The sequence below is a fragment of the Haematobia irritans genome, chromosome 4 (genome assembly GCF_050003625.1).
Source record: "Haematobia irritans isolate KBUSLIRL chromosome 4, ASM5000362v1, whole genome shotgun sequence".
NCBI lineage: Eukaryota > Metazoa > Arthropoda > Insecta > Diptera > Muscidae > Haematobia > Haematobia irritans.
In genome coordinates, this window is record NC_134400.1 from 135672052 (window position 1) to 135688121 (window position 16070).

At 33.9% G+C, this 16070-nt stretch overlaps 2 protein-coding genes across 3 annotated transcripts in view; one reads left to right on the forward strand and one right to left on the reverse strand.

Annotated features, from left to right (window-relative positions):
• Positions 1-16070, forward strand: part of UGP (UDP-glucose pyrophosphorylase) — an 86716-nt gene that overhangs the window by 43340 nt on the left and 27306 nt on the right. The window lies entirely within an intron of this gene.
• On the reverse strand, positions 465-10547 carry LOC142234667 (uncharacterized). Its single transcript, XM_075305837.1, has 3 exons — positions 10350-10547; positions 9895-10283; positions 465-1156 (listed from the first exon to the last, which is right to left on the reverse strand). The coding sequence occupies exons 1-3, from the start codon at positions 10486-10488 to the stop codon at positions 605-607; spliced, it is 1080 nt and encodes a 359-aa protein (XP_075161952.1). The 5' UTR covers positions 10489-10547; the 3' UTR covers positions 465-604.

The following is a 16070-nucleotide window of genomic DNA, read 5'->3' on the forward strand; positions in this document are numbered from 1 at the left end:
ACCTTAGGCATGCACTGGTAGAAAAAAAATTATGAAATTTTCTTTATGTGAATATATTTTTAAGGCGACAATTGGTTACCTCCATTCATTTACTTGCAGCTTACTCTTTAGGTCTCTCTTTCTAAACACATATATAGGCTATTTCGAAATTAATATATGCTTGCATCCAAGCATATTATATTTACAAAAATTTTATGTCCCAAACATAATATAAAATTCTAACATATTAACATATATGTCCCAAACATGTTATGCTAGTTTATGAACATTATATGCTTGCACCTTAAAATATTGTGTTAAAAAATTTGAGTTCTAAACATATAATTTTTACACCCAAACATATGAAAAACAGTCTTTTTCATGCGTGTATGAATGATAAGGTTTTTTTTTAAAATAAAATTAAAAATTAATTAAAATTTTTGAAACTAATTTATACAATAATTTATCAAGTTGTACTATTTATTTGATTTTAAACTTTCCATGAAAATAAAATAACAATTTATAATATGATAATAATATTTTACAATGTTTACTTGGTATCGATACCAAATCCAAGATTTTGAAAGATAGTTGTTTTTTTTGTAAGTGTATCAACAATTTAATTTCAATTCTGATTTCGTTGATGCAATTTCTTTGTATTACACACATTCGAATATAATTGGTCACATTTGACAGCATGATCTCTAAACTCATCTAATGATGGCATGTGTGTATATAAACTTTCAACATCGTATGGTCTTTGGGTTTCCTCAGATTTTATTGATTCAATATTTTCTTTGTCATCACCACGGATACGATTCTTTACAGACTTTTGCATGCCCCAGATGAACGGAGAACTTTTGCATATAAGCATTTTAAGGCATGATCGTTCGTTTCCAGTCGTTTCATGATTTTCTATCATTTTAATTATTTTATCAGATAAATTAGTATCGATGGCCTGATCTAGCAACGATTTCATTTGTTTAGATGGATTCTGGAGGAACCAATCAAAAGGAGTACCTTCCATCAATTCTCGTGGTTGATGATCATTGGGACCATATACTTCCTCAGGCCCTGTTTCTGCATTATAGTCATCTGAAGAGTATACGTTTTTAGTGCGCTGAGGTTTCGTGGGTTTTCCTCCTCCTCCTCCTCCTCCTAGCAGAGTGGTTCCTATCTGGAAGTGAGAAATGTATTTAAATAGGATATTGTAAGAAATATAGATTCTTGCTGAGTTTTTTGAAACTTATAAATATATCTGAATGTACGAAAAAATATAAAACGTTTGGAGAACTGGTATCGCAAAATTCATTCGTTTGTGTTTCTTCAAAAAAGTTCAAACTTTTATCTGCAAAAAAAAAATGTTTCTATTCTAACAATGTTTATTATTGCTGCAACACCTTTTTCCAAAACCACAATTTGTATCGTTTCGGTTATTTCGTAGGAAATACAGGGTCCAGTGGAAAGTTTTATTTGGGAGGAAAGAATTTTTTTTACGTGTAAAAGTGTCCAGCAAAAAAATTTAAAGTTGTTCTAAAGGCACAATTTTAAAAGCACTTCCAAAAATGTTCTTTCAAAGAAGTTCTTTATTTTAACTGCGCTGGAAGTTCTTTTAATTCAATTTTGTATACCTCCCATTTCTTATAATAGTTTAGAAAGAGAGTAAGAATTAATAAAATGGTACAAACTATTTAAATTGTAACGAAAAAAAACGCTAAATCTATTATAGAAAACTTCCGAATATTTGAAAATATTTGAGGTCAAACGTTTCAGACAAGCGTTAGAATGCATTCAAAATCATAGAAAAGTATAAAACTCATTTATTTGGCAAAATATAACAGAGTTTTTTAATTCACATCGAAAACACTCAATCCGGATCACACCTTAATGCGAGTTCGGTGTACCGGCTGTTGAAATGGTGGGCATCCATCCTATGACAAGTCCATGTTAAATTCATCGCTTTTGCGCTAACTTTGCACCACTTCCGGATCCAAAAAGATCATTCTCAATACTTTATTTGTCGACGTTTTTTATATAAAAGCATTCCAGTTATACACGGACGGAAATGACTGTATTTTCAGAATTGAAAATACCGTCACGAAGATCATTAACATAGAGCATAAATAAAATCGGATCAAATATAGAACCCTGAGGTACACCGCAAAGTACCTCGCGGATTGACGACACACGACCATTGGACAAAACAAACTGTGATCGACAAGACAGAAATGATGATATCAACTTGCAAGACGAGTAAGAAAAATAAAATTGTCAGAATAATTTATCCATAAGAGTAGTATGATCTACCGAATTAAATGCTTTACTTAAGTCCAATATATTGCAAGAATTCCCGGATATTGCAAGAATTCCCGGATATCTAGCATCTAGTGACCGTCTTATCGTGTCGGTCAAGTGAACCATCAAGGAAATCGTACCATGATATCTCCTAAAACCAGACTGACGACAGTCTACCAATGAGTGTGCGTCCAAATGCGAACAGATTTGATCCTTCAAGACTATTTCAAACGCTTTAGAGAGAGCAGGTAAGAGGGAGATAGGTCTGAAATCTGAACATGCAGACCCAGAAGTTCCCTTTTTCTGAAGAGGAAGAACTTTTGCAAGCTTCCAATTAACTGGAAATTTACCTGTCATAAGAATAGTGTTAAATATATGAGCCATATGGTAACAGATGAATGGATACAATATTTTTATAAATTTAATAGGAATAGAATCAAATCCAACGGCGTTGGAATTAATCCTATTTATTGCATAAAAAAGTTCACTTTCATCGATATTTCTGAAATCAGCCGAGACCAAAAATCACACGAAGAACGTATCCCAGAGAAGACCCGCACACCAAAAGCGCGCTTGGCCTGTCTAATACACCGTCGAGCAATAGCTCTATAGTGTTTATAAGTCATCTTATTCTGGTGACTTCTGTCCTCAGTGTAAGTTCTGTAAGCTAAGTCCCGATTAATGATAGCAGCCTTGACCTCAGAAGTAAACTGCGTTGATTTACATTCAGGAGAGCCACCGTGGTGCAATGGTTAGCATGCCCGCCTTGCATACACAAGGTCGTGGTTTCGATTCCTGCTTCGACCGAACACCAAAAAGTTTTTCAGCGGTGGATTATCCCACCGCAGTAATGCTGGTGACTTCTTCTCTAAGTGGTTTCAGTGGTAAGAAAGAAGTGCACCAACGTGGTATCACAATGGACTGAATAGTCTAAATGAGCCTGATACATAGGGCTGCCACCTAACCTTTCCGTTCAGGCACATGGGACAAAAAGAGACTATTAATGATCTCGTTCATAAAACCAACTTGTACATCAGTATCATTCGTTCCATATAAGATTGAAAAGTCCCGAGATAGAATATCCTCTGATAGATCGTCCAAATTAACTGATTCCAAATCTATAAATACCACATGAGAACTAGAGCCAGAACTATTCTCTAAATTATATTGCACTAATAAAAAAACATGATAAGAATTCACGGCTGGAAAATAGAATTGATTGCTTTTAAGTACAGAAGAGGCATTACTAACCAAAAAATAATCAATCATCGAAAAAAAAAAATTGTGGGTATAGTCATAATGTGTAGGCTGTCGTTGTGGACTACTTACAAATTACACCTCGTAAGAAAATGGCGGAAATCCTAATAAATAACAATTCGCAATCAGACTCTGAAATTGTCTTAAGAACTCTAGTTTTAGGTCTAGAAGAGATGTAAAAAGCAACACCGCCACCACGTCTATCACAACGATCATTACGAAGTAGCTTATAACCTGGGATGCTTATACATTTGTTAGATACATACGGTTTTAACCATGTTTCTGCAAATCCAATGATATCAAGATATCCTCCACCCAAAATATTTTTCAATTCATCAAACTTCGTAGATTTAGTACCAGGCAAATATGAAGCAATAATATGTAGCGGAGGTGTCATCAAAGCCCGCTCTAATGACTAACCCCTTACCCCCACCTTCCTTCCCATCCTTGTGAAGAAACAAAGAGAAAAAAATCGCGACATTATATGTCAATTTGCTGCAGTAGGAGTTCCAAAATTAGGTGTATCCCCCAAAACATGGCGATTTGACCGACTTCCTTGTTGGGATCTTATAAAATTTGCTTAAGCTTCATTGCCAAGTTTAAGAAGGCCGTCGTAAGAATTCACCTTTTTATCATTGTTGAAGTCGAAGATGACGGCTTTAGCAGCAGATGGAATAAGTTGGAAACGTTTAATCTTTTTTTCTTTTAACAAACAGCGGCAGAGATTTTTTATTTTTAAGGCAAGTAGAGGCAAGTTGTCATTGAGATAGATCCTGGCTTCTATATTGGATCCAAAAATTGATGAATGCTTTAAATTTTTACTTGACATATATTTCTTCATGATCTCGTCTCGTTTGGCCAAAGAATGGAACTTAATCAACATGGACCTCTTTTGTTTTCCAAGCCAGAACGAAGAAATAATATCAGTCGCAACAGTGCTAACTCCTAGTGCCTCAGGGATCTTCACAGCCATGTCACACGATTCGACATTTGTAGGCAAACCTGACACTTAAATATCGTGTCTATTCAATTGGTAGCGAATCATATTATTCTCCGCTCGTAGCTGTCGTACCTCAGCCAATACAGCAGTATTGTTTTCTTCGCAATGTTTTTTGTTTTTTCAAAAGCCTCCATAATGGGAACAATAGCTTGGTCAATTTCACTACGTATTTTAGTTGGCAATGTATTTGTTAAATCGTCCATTTTTTTTGTGAGGTTATTAATACCGACATTGCCAACTGCAACAAAAGAAGAGCACCCTCCACATTTCCAGCCAACAGCTCCAGCTTTTTTAAAAGCACAGGCAGCGTCACTGAGTCCAGATCACTTTTTCAGGTGGAACCATTCCTCACAAATGCAGTAAAAAACACCTCCAGTGCTTTTGGTTACATTTTTGCTGCAGACAGGACAAGAAGTAATTTTGTAAACAAACAGCAGTGCAAACCGTTAACGAAAAATAGCAGGTGACAGCGGCAGCACGAGTAATTAGAATGCAATTAAATAATGCAATGATGATCAAAGTCGACGCAATATTATAAATTTTGTATTCAGCAGACGCTTGATATTTGCTATTTAATACTTTAAGTTATATTAAAATTATTAATACTTTAGAAAAACAGATAAATTGAGCAGAGCACTAAATTTTTATTCTTGCATGGCTTAGGGTTGCCAGATACGATGAAATGAAAATTTCCATAACCAAATCCGATAGTGGCCATGTGTCTCCAATAGCTTCTATATTTTTAAGTTCCCAGCAAAAAAATTTGGAAGTACTTCTAAAGGCACTACTTTAAAATCACTCTAAAATGTCCTTCCAGAGATGTTCTTTATTTTAACTACTCAGGAAGTTCTTTTAATTCAATTTTTTACAACTCGCTTTTTTCATACTTTTAAAGGGCAATTTTAACATTTTTTGTTTCAAATATGTTAAAAACAGGGTAAGGATTAATAAAATGGTATAAATTATTTACATTTTGTCGAAAACATTTCTAAATTCATTCTAGAAAAATTGCGAAATTTTGAAAATATTTGAAGTCAAGGGTTTCACGCAAGCGTTAGTTTGCACTTAAAAATCATAAAAAATTATAATAATTAATTATTTGACAAAATAGCACAAAATTTTTTAATTCATATCCAACATGATCCCGACATGATATCTGGTTGGGGAGTGGGACCTCCCTCTTGCCCGACTTTTTGAAAATTGAACTAAAGTTCTCCGATTTGCTTGAAATTTTCTGGAATGGTTAAGGTGGCGTCTAGACAAATATCCCCTTCTTTTTTCGACATTTTAAACCCTTATCACAATGGACTGAATAGTCTAAGTGAGCCTGAAATTTAATCGGGCTGCCACTTTAACCTAACCTAACCTAACCCTAAAGAAAAGTTCTCCAATTTTTATACCCTGCGCCATACTGTGGAACAGGGTATTATAAGTTAGTGCATATGTTTGCAACACCCAGAAGGAGACGAGATAGACACATGGTGTCTTTGGCAAAAATGTTCAGGGTGGGCTCTTGAGTCGATATAGCCATGTCCGTCTGTCCGTGAACACATTTTTGTAATCAAAGTCTAGGTCGCAGTTTTAGTCCAATCGACTTCAAAATTGGCACAAGTATGTGTTTTGGCTCAGAATAGAACCCTATTTATTTTGGAAGAAATCGGTTCAGATTTAGATATAGCTCCCATATATATATTTCGCCCGATATGCACTTATTGGCCCCAGAAGCCATAGTTTTACCCTTTTGTGCTTAAAATTTTGCACTGGAAGAACAATTAGTACTATAGTCAAGTGTGCCAAATTTTATTGAAATCGGTTCAGATTTAGATATAGCTCCCATATATATCTTTCGCCCGATATGGACTAAAACGGTCCCAGAAGCCACAGTTTTACCCCAATTTGGTTGAAATTTTGCACTAGGAGTACAATTAGTAGTGTAGTCAAGTGTGCCAAATTTTATTGAAATCGGTTCAGATTTAGATATAGCTCCCATATATATCGTTCGCCCGATTTACACTCTTATGACCACAGAGGCCAATTTTTTGCTCCGATTTAGTTGAAATTTTGCACAGGGAGTAGAATTAGCATTGTAGCTATGCCTGCCAAATTTGGTTGAAATCGGTTCAGATTTAGATATATCTCCCATATATAGCTTTCGCGCGATTAACACTCATATGACCACAGAGGCCAATTTTTTGCTCCGATTTAGTTGAAATTTTGCACAGGGAGTAGAATTAGCATTGTTGCTATGCGTGCCAAATTTGGTTTAAATCGGCTCAGATTTAGATATAGCTCCTATATATATGTTTTTCTGATTTCGACAAAAATGGCCAAAATACCAACATTTTCCTTGTAAAATCGCCACTGCTTAGTCGAAAAGTTGTAAAAATGACTTTAATTTTCCTAAACTTCTAATACATATATATCGAGCGATATATCATAATAAATAAACTTTTGCGAAGTTTCCTTTTGCTTCAGATTTTAATGTTTCCCATATTTTTTTACTAACATTGCGTTCCACCCTAGTGCATTAGCTGACTTAAATTTTGGGTCTATAGATTTTGTAGAAGTCTATCAAATTCTGTACAGATCGAGTGATATTTAAATGTATGTATTAGGGACACACCTTTATATATAGCCCCCAACACATTTGACGGATGTTATATGGTATCGAAAATTTAGATCTACAAAGTGGTGCAGGGTATAATATAGTCGGCCCCGCCCGACTTTAGACTTTCCTTACTTGTTTTTGTTGAAATTGCAGGGAAGATTGGTAATTATCTGATCAAAAACCCCTAACTTTTTTCAATATTTGATCGGGGAAGGGAATGTCCTTATTTTAAATAATAGAGCAAAATCCAAAATACTCTGTTTTACTTGAAATTTACAGGGAACTTGGGAGAAAGGGAGTAAATGATATGGGGTACTTGATTTTTCGATATCTTGTGGAGGATGTACACCTCAACTTTGTCCTATTTTCTTGGAAAATTTAAAGTTTTCTGATTTTCTTGAAATGTGCTGGAAAGGTAGAGGGTGATCCTTTATGGGACCTAAATATTAAATTTTTTGATATTTGCCCAGACAACATAAATGGTGCTTCATTTTCCGGTATATAACAGGTTGGCTGATAAGTCCCCGGTCTAACAAAGAAAAACACATTTTTTTTTTTTTCAAAATTCGTTTTTTTATTCAACATAGTTCCCTTACAGAGCGATACAACGATTATAACGACCTTCCAATTTTTTGATACCATTTTGGTAGTACTCCTTCGGTTTTGCCTCAAAATAGGCCTCAGTTTCGGCGATCACCTCTTCATTGCAGCCAAATTTTTTCCCTGCGAGCATCCTTTTGAGGTCTGAGAATACGGTGGGTGGCGAAGCAATTCGAAGCCCAATTCATTAATTTTTGCCATCGTTCTCAATGACTTGTGGCACGGTGCGTTGTCTTGGTGGAACAACACTTTTTTCTTCTTCATATGGGGCCGTTTTGCCGCGATTTCAACCTTCAAACGCTCCAATAACGCCATATAATAGTCACTGTTGATGGTTTTTCCCTTCTCAAGATAATCGATAAAAATTATTCCATGCGCATCCCAAAAAAACAGAGGCCATTACTTTGCCAGCGGACTTTTGAGTCTTTCCACGCTTCGGAGACGGTTCACCGGTCGCTGTCCACTCAGCCGACTGTCGATTGGACTCAGGAGTGTAGTGATGGAGCCATGTTTCATCCATTGTCACATATCGACGGAAAAACTCGGGTGTATTACGAGTTAACAGCTGCAAACACCGCTCAGAATCATCAACACATTGTTGCTTTTGGTCAAATGTGAGCTCGCGCGGCACCCATTTTGCACAGAGCTTCCGCATATCCAAATATTGATGAATGATATGACCAACACGTTCCTTTGATATCTTTAAGGCCTCTGCTATCTCGATCAACTTCATTTTACGGTCATTCAAAATCATTTTGTGGATTTTTTTGATGTTTTCGTCGGTAACCACCTCTTTCGGGCGTCCACTGCGTTCACCGTCCTCCGTGCTCATTTCACCACGCTTGAATTTTGCATACCAATCAATTATTGTTGATTTCCCTGGGGCAAAGTCCGGAAACTCATTATCAAGCCAAGTTTTTGCTTCCACCGTATTTTTCCCCTTCAGAAAACAGTATTTTATCAAAACACGAAATTCCTTTTTTTCCATTTTTTTTGTCACAATAAAAAAAGTTGCTTCACAAAAGACGCTCTATCTCACAAACTAATTGACTTACAGACGTCAAATTTTGACACGAATCATTTGAAGGTTGATACTATATAAAAATAATATGAATTTAATACTAGCGACGCCATCTATGTGTCAGACCGGGGACTTATCAGCCAACCTGTTATTCGGAAAGACATCATCCCTGTAACCCACATTTTAAAAAAAAAGTTATGATAATATATTTAAAACTTTTAAATATTTACTTTCTCTCATTTAATTGACAGGAAACATAGAGTGTTTTTATCTTCCTCCATGAATTCCACACAGGAGGAAGAAAAAGGTGTAGTTCATTTGTTGTGCCAGTGAAGGGACTTCGTAAGTCCTAATTTTTAAAAGAATAATCCGGTTTATATTTTGGTTGGTAACTTAATAAAATTTTGATTATTTATTTGATTATACTATTATTCGCAGAAATTTGAATACACTAGACGTAAAACAATTCCATGAGTGAAATCTCTCTTAAAAATAAGCGTCAATTCTGCTGAACGACTAAAAATGCTATGGATAACACCAATTCAAGAAAAATAAACCACAGATGAAAGAAAAATGTTGTGTTCACCGGGAACCATGTAATGCACGTACTTCCTTAAGGTGAGTACTAAGTTTGAGTTTTGCCGCTAAAGTGAAAACTAAATCAGTAAAAAAAAGGCATAAAATTATGCATATTTGTGTCAAATTTTATTATAACTTGATGGGGAATAGCCCAAAGCACAAGTTTCACAAAGTTTGTATTCCTTAAAATGGATTATTAAAGAAAAGTAATCGTAAAAAAATTACGATTTTAGCGGCTAAACTCGATCTTAATACACACCTTTAACCTAAAAAAATCCGCCATCATTGCATACATGTGCATTTTGCAAATAACTACAAATTCTTTGAATTTTTTTCATTATTTTATCCTTCGAAATATTCTGTAAAGGATATGATTCTTCCCTAAAAATTAAATACTTTTTTACCAAATAGTCTCTCAGTTATAACAATTCAGGAAGGCGCCGCGAATCGGGCCGAATCGGGTTCGGCTAGTTTATATAAAGAATTGTTTTTACATTTTCACACAAAAATGTAATTTTCGTAAATCTTTGCTATTATTATCATTATTATAGTTACCGTAGAGGCCAGCATTATTAAAACATTTATCGCCAAAGCTCCAAGTTTTGTGGCATCAAATCCAACCATACGTAACATACTGGTGACAAATTTAGCTGTGTTTAACCCAAAATTGTCATTTTGTCCGGAAGAAGACGATTTTTCTGAAGATTCTCCTCCATTCAATCTATCATTGTCACGATTATAGTTTCGGTTGCTCTCCATTGACTCGTGGGTATGTCGTTTTTCGGTTTGTCGAATTTGTTCTTCAGATGATGTGGCCGATGTGGAGGAGGGTATAGCCTGTAGGCCCTTTTGCAAGAGAGAAACTAAATCTGGCTTGCCTTTGTTAGAAGTAGTAGAAAAGGCTTTCGCCACCAAATTTGCCACATCAGCTGCGGTATTGACGCCTTAATAAAAATTCCAAATTGATTAGAAAAAAAAAATATCTATCACACTCTCTTCTATGTATTTACCAAACATTTGTCCAGCAAATTTTAAGCCTTCGTTTAAATTGTCCATTACACCACGTTTTTCCATTTGCCTCGCATTGCATCCCTTGAGCAGTAAAATTGTCCAAAGAATGACAAAAGGAATACGATTTTTTAGTTTCATTTTTAAACACTTCACTTGTACACCGTTGGATGGTTTCTTTTAAAACTTCCAGTTATCACTAAAAGTAATTTGGTGATTTTACAAATGCAATACCCCATACGCTTGCGTAGATTTCTATTAAAATTTGTGTCACATGAGTGATTTTCTTAACGCTTTTTAAACATAATTATTTTAGTCTAATTTTGTAATAACTTTTCGTGGCGTATTTTACAAATGAATTATACCATTTTCCACTTACACAGCCATATGACACTGAAAAAATGTCATAGCTTTTAAAGATACAGTTTTTTTTTATTTATTTTCATCCACCCCAGCAAAAACTGGCTAGTTGTTTGAATGAAAAACTGCTTACCATATATTGATATCACCTACCAAATTTCAAACGGATCGGATGAAATTTTCTCCTTCAAGAGTCTCTGTAAATGAAATCTGTGCATCGTTTACATGGAGGCTATACCTAAAAGTCGTCCGATATGGCCCATTTGCAATACCATTCGACCTACATTAATAACAACAACTTGTGCCATGTTTCAAGAAATAGCTTGTTTCGCTCGGAAGACGACAGAACACTGTTAGATCGACTTGTATATACTTTATGGAGTCGAAGACCAACATTTTGATGCGTTATAAACGGAATGATAATGTTAGTATACCCCTCAGCAAAAATTCTTATTACCAAGAAATCGTGGTGGTAACTTGTTTCAAAAAATGGGTAAATACTTATTTTTAAATGGAAAAACTATTTTGCAACATCGGAAAATAACATAGTTTTGTTTTTATTTCCCACATGCAAAAAGTTGAAGTAGGTTAGGTTAGGTTAAAGTGGCAGCCCGGTTAAGTTTCAGGCTCACTTAGACTAGTCAGTCCATTGTGATACCACATTTAACTAAAAGTACATATGGGCATATCTAGTTTTAGCCGCTGAACCTTCTCTATTATTTTCTTTTGTTGAACCAACCAGATTGTTCCAAAACCATTAACAGACTGCTTAAGTTAACGTTTTCCAGGTCCGCCAGTAATCTAAAGCTATATGCCCCTAAAATTCGCTTACGCCTTACACAAAATGCAGGACAATCACACAAGAGGTATTTAATTGATTCCTTTTCCTCCGCATCATGACAGCTCATACAGTAACATAGTCATTATACTTCGCATCAATAGTTTTTGCAAATTCGCCTATCAGGCAGCGACCCGTTATAGCAGATATCAGGAGTGATATCTGACGTCTTGAGAACACTAGCATATCTAGTGTGCGGTTTAAGTTTAAATGGGGCCATATTTGCTTGGTGTCGTTCCAACCCTTGCAATTCTCCCATCGAACATTGGCCATCATAACAGCCTTCTCACACAGTAAGAGCTTGCAGGTAGCCCGTGCCATACCAACAGATTCTAGTTCCCCTTGAATATGTAAGGTAGTTCCTAGCCTTGCTAACTCATCTGATTCGCAGTTCCCCGATATGTTTCTATGGCCAAGCATCCATATTAGGTGAATATTGTACTGCTCAGCCATCTCGTTGAGAGATTTGCGGCAGTCGATAGCCGTTTTTGAGTTAAGGAACACAGGATACAGGGATTTTATTGCAGATTGACTGTCTGAGTATATATTAATGCCAATATTTATTGGAACATTACTTCTCAGCCAATTCACCACCTCTCTTATTGGTAATATTTCAGCCTGAAAAACACTACAGTGATTAGGTAATCTTTTCGCTATTCGAATTTCCAGATCATTAGAATATACTCCGAAACCCACTTGTCCATCCAATTTGGAGCCATCAGTGTGGAAATCTATACATCTTTTATTCCCCGGGGTCTGTGTACACCACGCCTCACTGTCGGGAATTAGAGTTTCAAACTTTTTGTCGAAAAGTGGTTTCGCCAGAGTGTAATCCACTACGTTAGGCACATTTGGCATTATTTTGAGGACCGAACTCTGACCGTACAATTTTTCCGACCACAGCGATAGCTCGCGCAACCGCACAGCCGTTGTTGCAGCTGATTGTTTGGCCAAAATGTCTAAAGGCAATAGATGCAGCATGACATTAAGGGAATCTGTTCCTGTCTTACTGAATGCGCCTGAGATACATAAGCACGCCATACGCTGAACTTTATCTAAACCTATCGGTTGCTGAAGTGCCGCCCACCAGAATACAACACCATACAGCATTATAGGTCTAACCACTGCCGTGTATAGCCAATGCACAATTTTCGTTTTTAGTCGCCACTTTTTTCCTATTGCCTTTTTGCACGAATACAAAGCTACCGTGGCTTTTCTCGCCCTTTCTTCAATATTAAGCATAAAGTTCAGCTTCATGTCCAAAATAACGCCAAGGTATTTTGCACACTCACCAAAAAGACTTTCAATACCCCCTAAGGATATGGGTTGAAATAAATGTTAACCTCTGTTTTCCACTGCAAATTCTTTCGATTGTTTTAAATATTGGTAATATATTTATATTTTTTTTCTAATTAAATTCGCTCTTAAAAATTTGCAACGTGGATGAAAAAAAATTGGTGTTTTGTAGCCGCAAACATTCATTATTTCCAGAAGCAGAAGTATTGCTGGCGGTAATGGCAATACTTCTGCTTCTGGAAATAAATTTGGTAATGAGTTTTTCACTTCAACATCTTACCAAAGTTTCGCTGGGTCCCACCCTATGATGGAGGATATAAAATAAATCTTAACTAAACGTTGTGTTAGATCAGAGGGCCGTTTTTGAATATCCTTGGTAGTCAAAGGGTTTATTATGTAAAATATCTTTTAATTGTTTATTTTTATTTTAATTATTTATTTCAAATAACATTAATAAAAAATACATACCAATATATTTTCCCATAAAAAATTGTTTGAAGACATTTTTGATTTGGCCATTTAATTTTGTTTAGTGTTGACTTTATAACGTGCTACTGGAAAATACAGAAAAGTCAGACGAAGCGAACTACATAACACCCTTCATCAGGCTACTGCAAATCTCAGTCAAAAGGGAATTATATACTACAATTCAGGTGTGAATGCCTAAAACATAGGGAGTTTTTTTTTATTCACGGGAATGTGTTGTCTTTTTTAAAATTTCCGTCCATTTTATATGTACTCGTAATTGAATAAATTAAAACTAGATTCATGGCACTACGTGAAAACCTCACAACGCATTTTATTTGATACGAAATTGTCGTGGCGCCCCGGTTGTCACAGTTGGTAGAATTCTACCAACTCTGGTAGAAAATTGGTAGAATTCTTGATGTTTTGATACATTTTACAAAATATTCCTCTCCAACTAAGAGGTACTTCATAAATTTTCTAAAGAAATAAAATTTTGACAATATTTTTATACCCTGCGCCACACTGTGGAGCAGGTATAAGTTCAGATTTCGATATAGCTCCCATATATATGTTTTTCTGATTTCGACAAAAATGGTCAAAATACCAACATTTTCCTTGTAAAATCGCCACTGCTTAGTCGAAAAGTTGTAAAAATGACTCTAATTTTCCTAAACTTCTAATACATATATATCGAGCGATAAATCATAAATAAACTTTTGCGAAGTTTCCTTATAATTGCTTCAGATTTAAATGTTTCCCATATTTTTTACTAACATTGTGTTACACCCTAGTGTATTAGCCGACTTAAATTTTGAGTCTATAGATTCTGTCCAGATCGAGTGATATTTATATGTATGTATTTGTATTTTCTATAGAAATAAAATTTTGACAAAATTTTCTATAGAAATAAAATTTTTACAACATTTTCTATAGAAATAAAATTTTGACAAAATTTTCAATAGAAATAAAATTTTGACAAAATTTTCTATAGAAATAAAATTTTGTCAAAATTTTCTATAGAAATAAAATTTTGTCAAAATTTTCTATAGAAATAAAATTTTGACAAAATTTTCTATAGAAATAAAATTTTGACAAAATTTTCTATAGAAATAAAATTTTGACAAAATTTTCTATAGAAATAAAATTTTGACAAAATTTTCTATAGAAATAAAATTTTGACAAAATTTTCAATAGAAATACAATTTTGACAAAATTTTCAATAGAAATAAAATTTTAACAAAATTTTCAATAGAAATAAAATGTTGACAAAATTTTCTATAGAAATAAAATTTTGACAAAATTTTCTATAGAAATAAAATTTTGACAAAATTTTCTATAGAAATAAAATTTTGACAAATTTTTCTATGGAAATAAAATGTTGACAAAATTTTCTATAGAAATAAAATTTTGACAAAATCTTCTATAGAAATAAAATTATGACAAAATTTTCTATAGAAATAAAATTATGACAAAATTTTCTATAGAAATAAAATTTTGACAAAATTTTCTATAGAAATAAAATTTTGACAAAATTTTCAATAGAAATAAAATTTTGACAAAAATTTCTATAGAAATAAAATGCTGACAAAATTTTCTATAAAAATAACATATTGACAAAATTTTCTATAGAAATAAAATTTTGCCAAATTTTCTACTGAAATAAAATTTTGCCAAATTTTCTACAGAGATAAAATTTTGACAAAATTTCCTATAAAAATAAAATGTCGACAAAATTTTCTATAAAAATAAAATGTTGGCAAAATTTTCCATAGAAATAAAATGTAGACAAAATTTTCTATAGAAACAAAATTTTGACAAAATTTTCTATAGAAATAAAATTTTGACGAAATTTTCTATAGAAATAAAATTTCTCTTCAATCGTTATTGTTGTTTTTGATTTCAGCTTAAAACCATGCATTGACTAAACTACAAGTGTAGCTTAACCAACAGAGGAAAAGTATGCTTGTCAAATTTATTTGGGCAAAGCCCTATAGACTGAAAGATGGTTGGATGTATAGTTGTTTCGGAATTACCACATTCCTCATCAGCATCCTCTACTTGCGGCAAATCTATCAGAATAAATTCGGGTAATTCACTCAACCCAAAGTGAACTACACTTGAACCTTCTGAAAAAAGGTTTGATAGTCGACTACTGCCTAAACAAATTTGCAAGCATATCTCTTTTCCTTTGCCAAACTCAAATTATCGATTTGAATGTAGTTGGCAGGGTTTGTTTTTGAGCGTGCTTCCTCTATCTTCATTCGTTTTGTTTGTTATTGTTGGTTTCTCTTCAATCGTTATTGTTGTTTTTGATTTCAGCTTAAAACCATGCATTGACTAAACTACAAGTGTAGCTTAACCAACAGAGGAAAAGTATGCTTGTCAATTTTATTTGGGCAAAGCCCTATGGACTGCATTTGACAAAATTTTCGATAGAAATAGAATTTTGACAAAATTTCCTATAAAAATAAAATTTTTGCAAAATTTCCTATAAAAATAAAATGTGGGCAAAATTTTCTATAAAAATTAATTGTTGGCAAAAATTTTCCATAGAAATAGAATGTTGACAAAATTTTCTATAGAAATAAAATGTTGACAAAATTTTCTATAAAAATAACATATTGACAAAATTTTCTATAGAAATAAAATTTTGCCAAATTTTCTATAAAAATAAAATGTTGACAACATCTTTTATAGAAATAAAATGTTGGCAAAATTTTCTATAAAAATAAATTGTTGGCAAAATTTTCCATAGAAATAA

Bases quoted from the DNA above. Each gene is read 5' to 3' on its own strand.
- LOC142234667 (XM_075305837.1), bottom strand. From the start codon at position 10,488: ATGAAACTAAAAAATCGTATTCCTTTTGTCATTCTTTGGACAATTTTA. The intron at 10,284-10,349 runs GTAAATACATAG...ATTTTTATTAAG, and splicing joins ATTTGCTGGACAAATGTTTG to GCGTCAATACCGCAGCTGAT. The intron at 1,157-9,894 runs GTAACTATAATA...TCTCACTTCCAG, and splicing joins TAATAATGCTGGCCTCTACG to ATAGGAACCACTCTGCTAGG.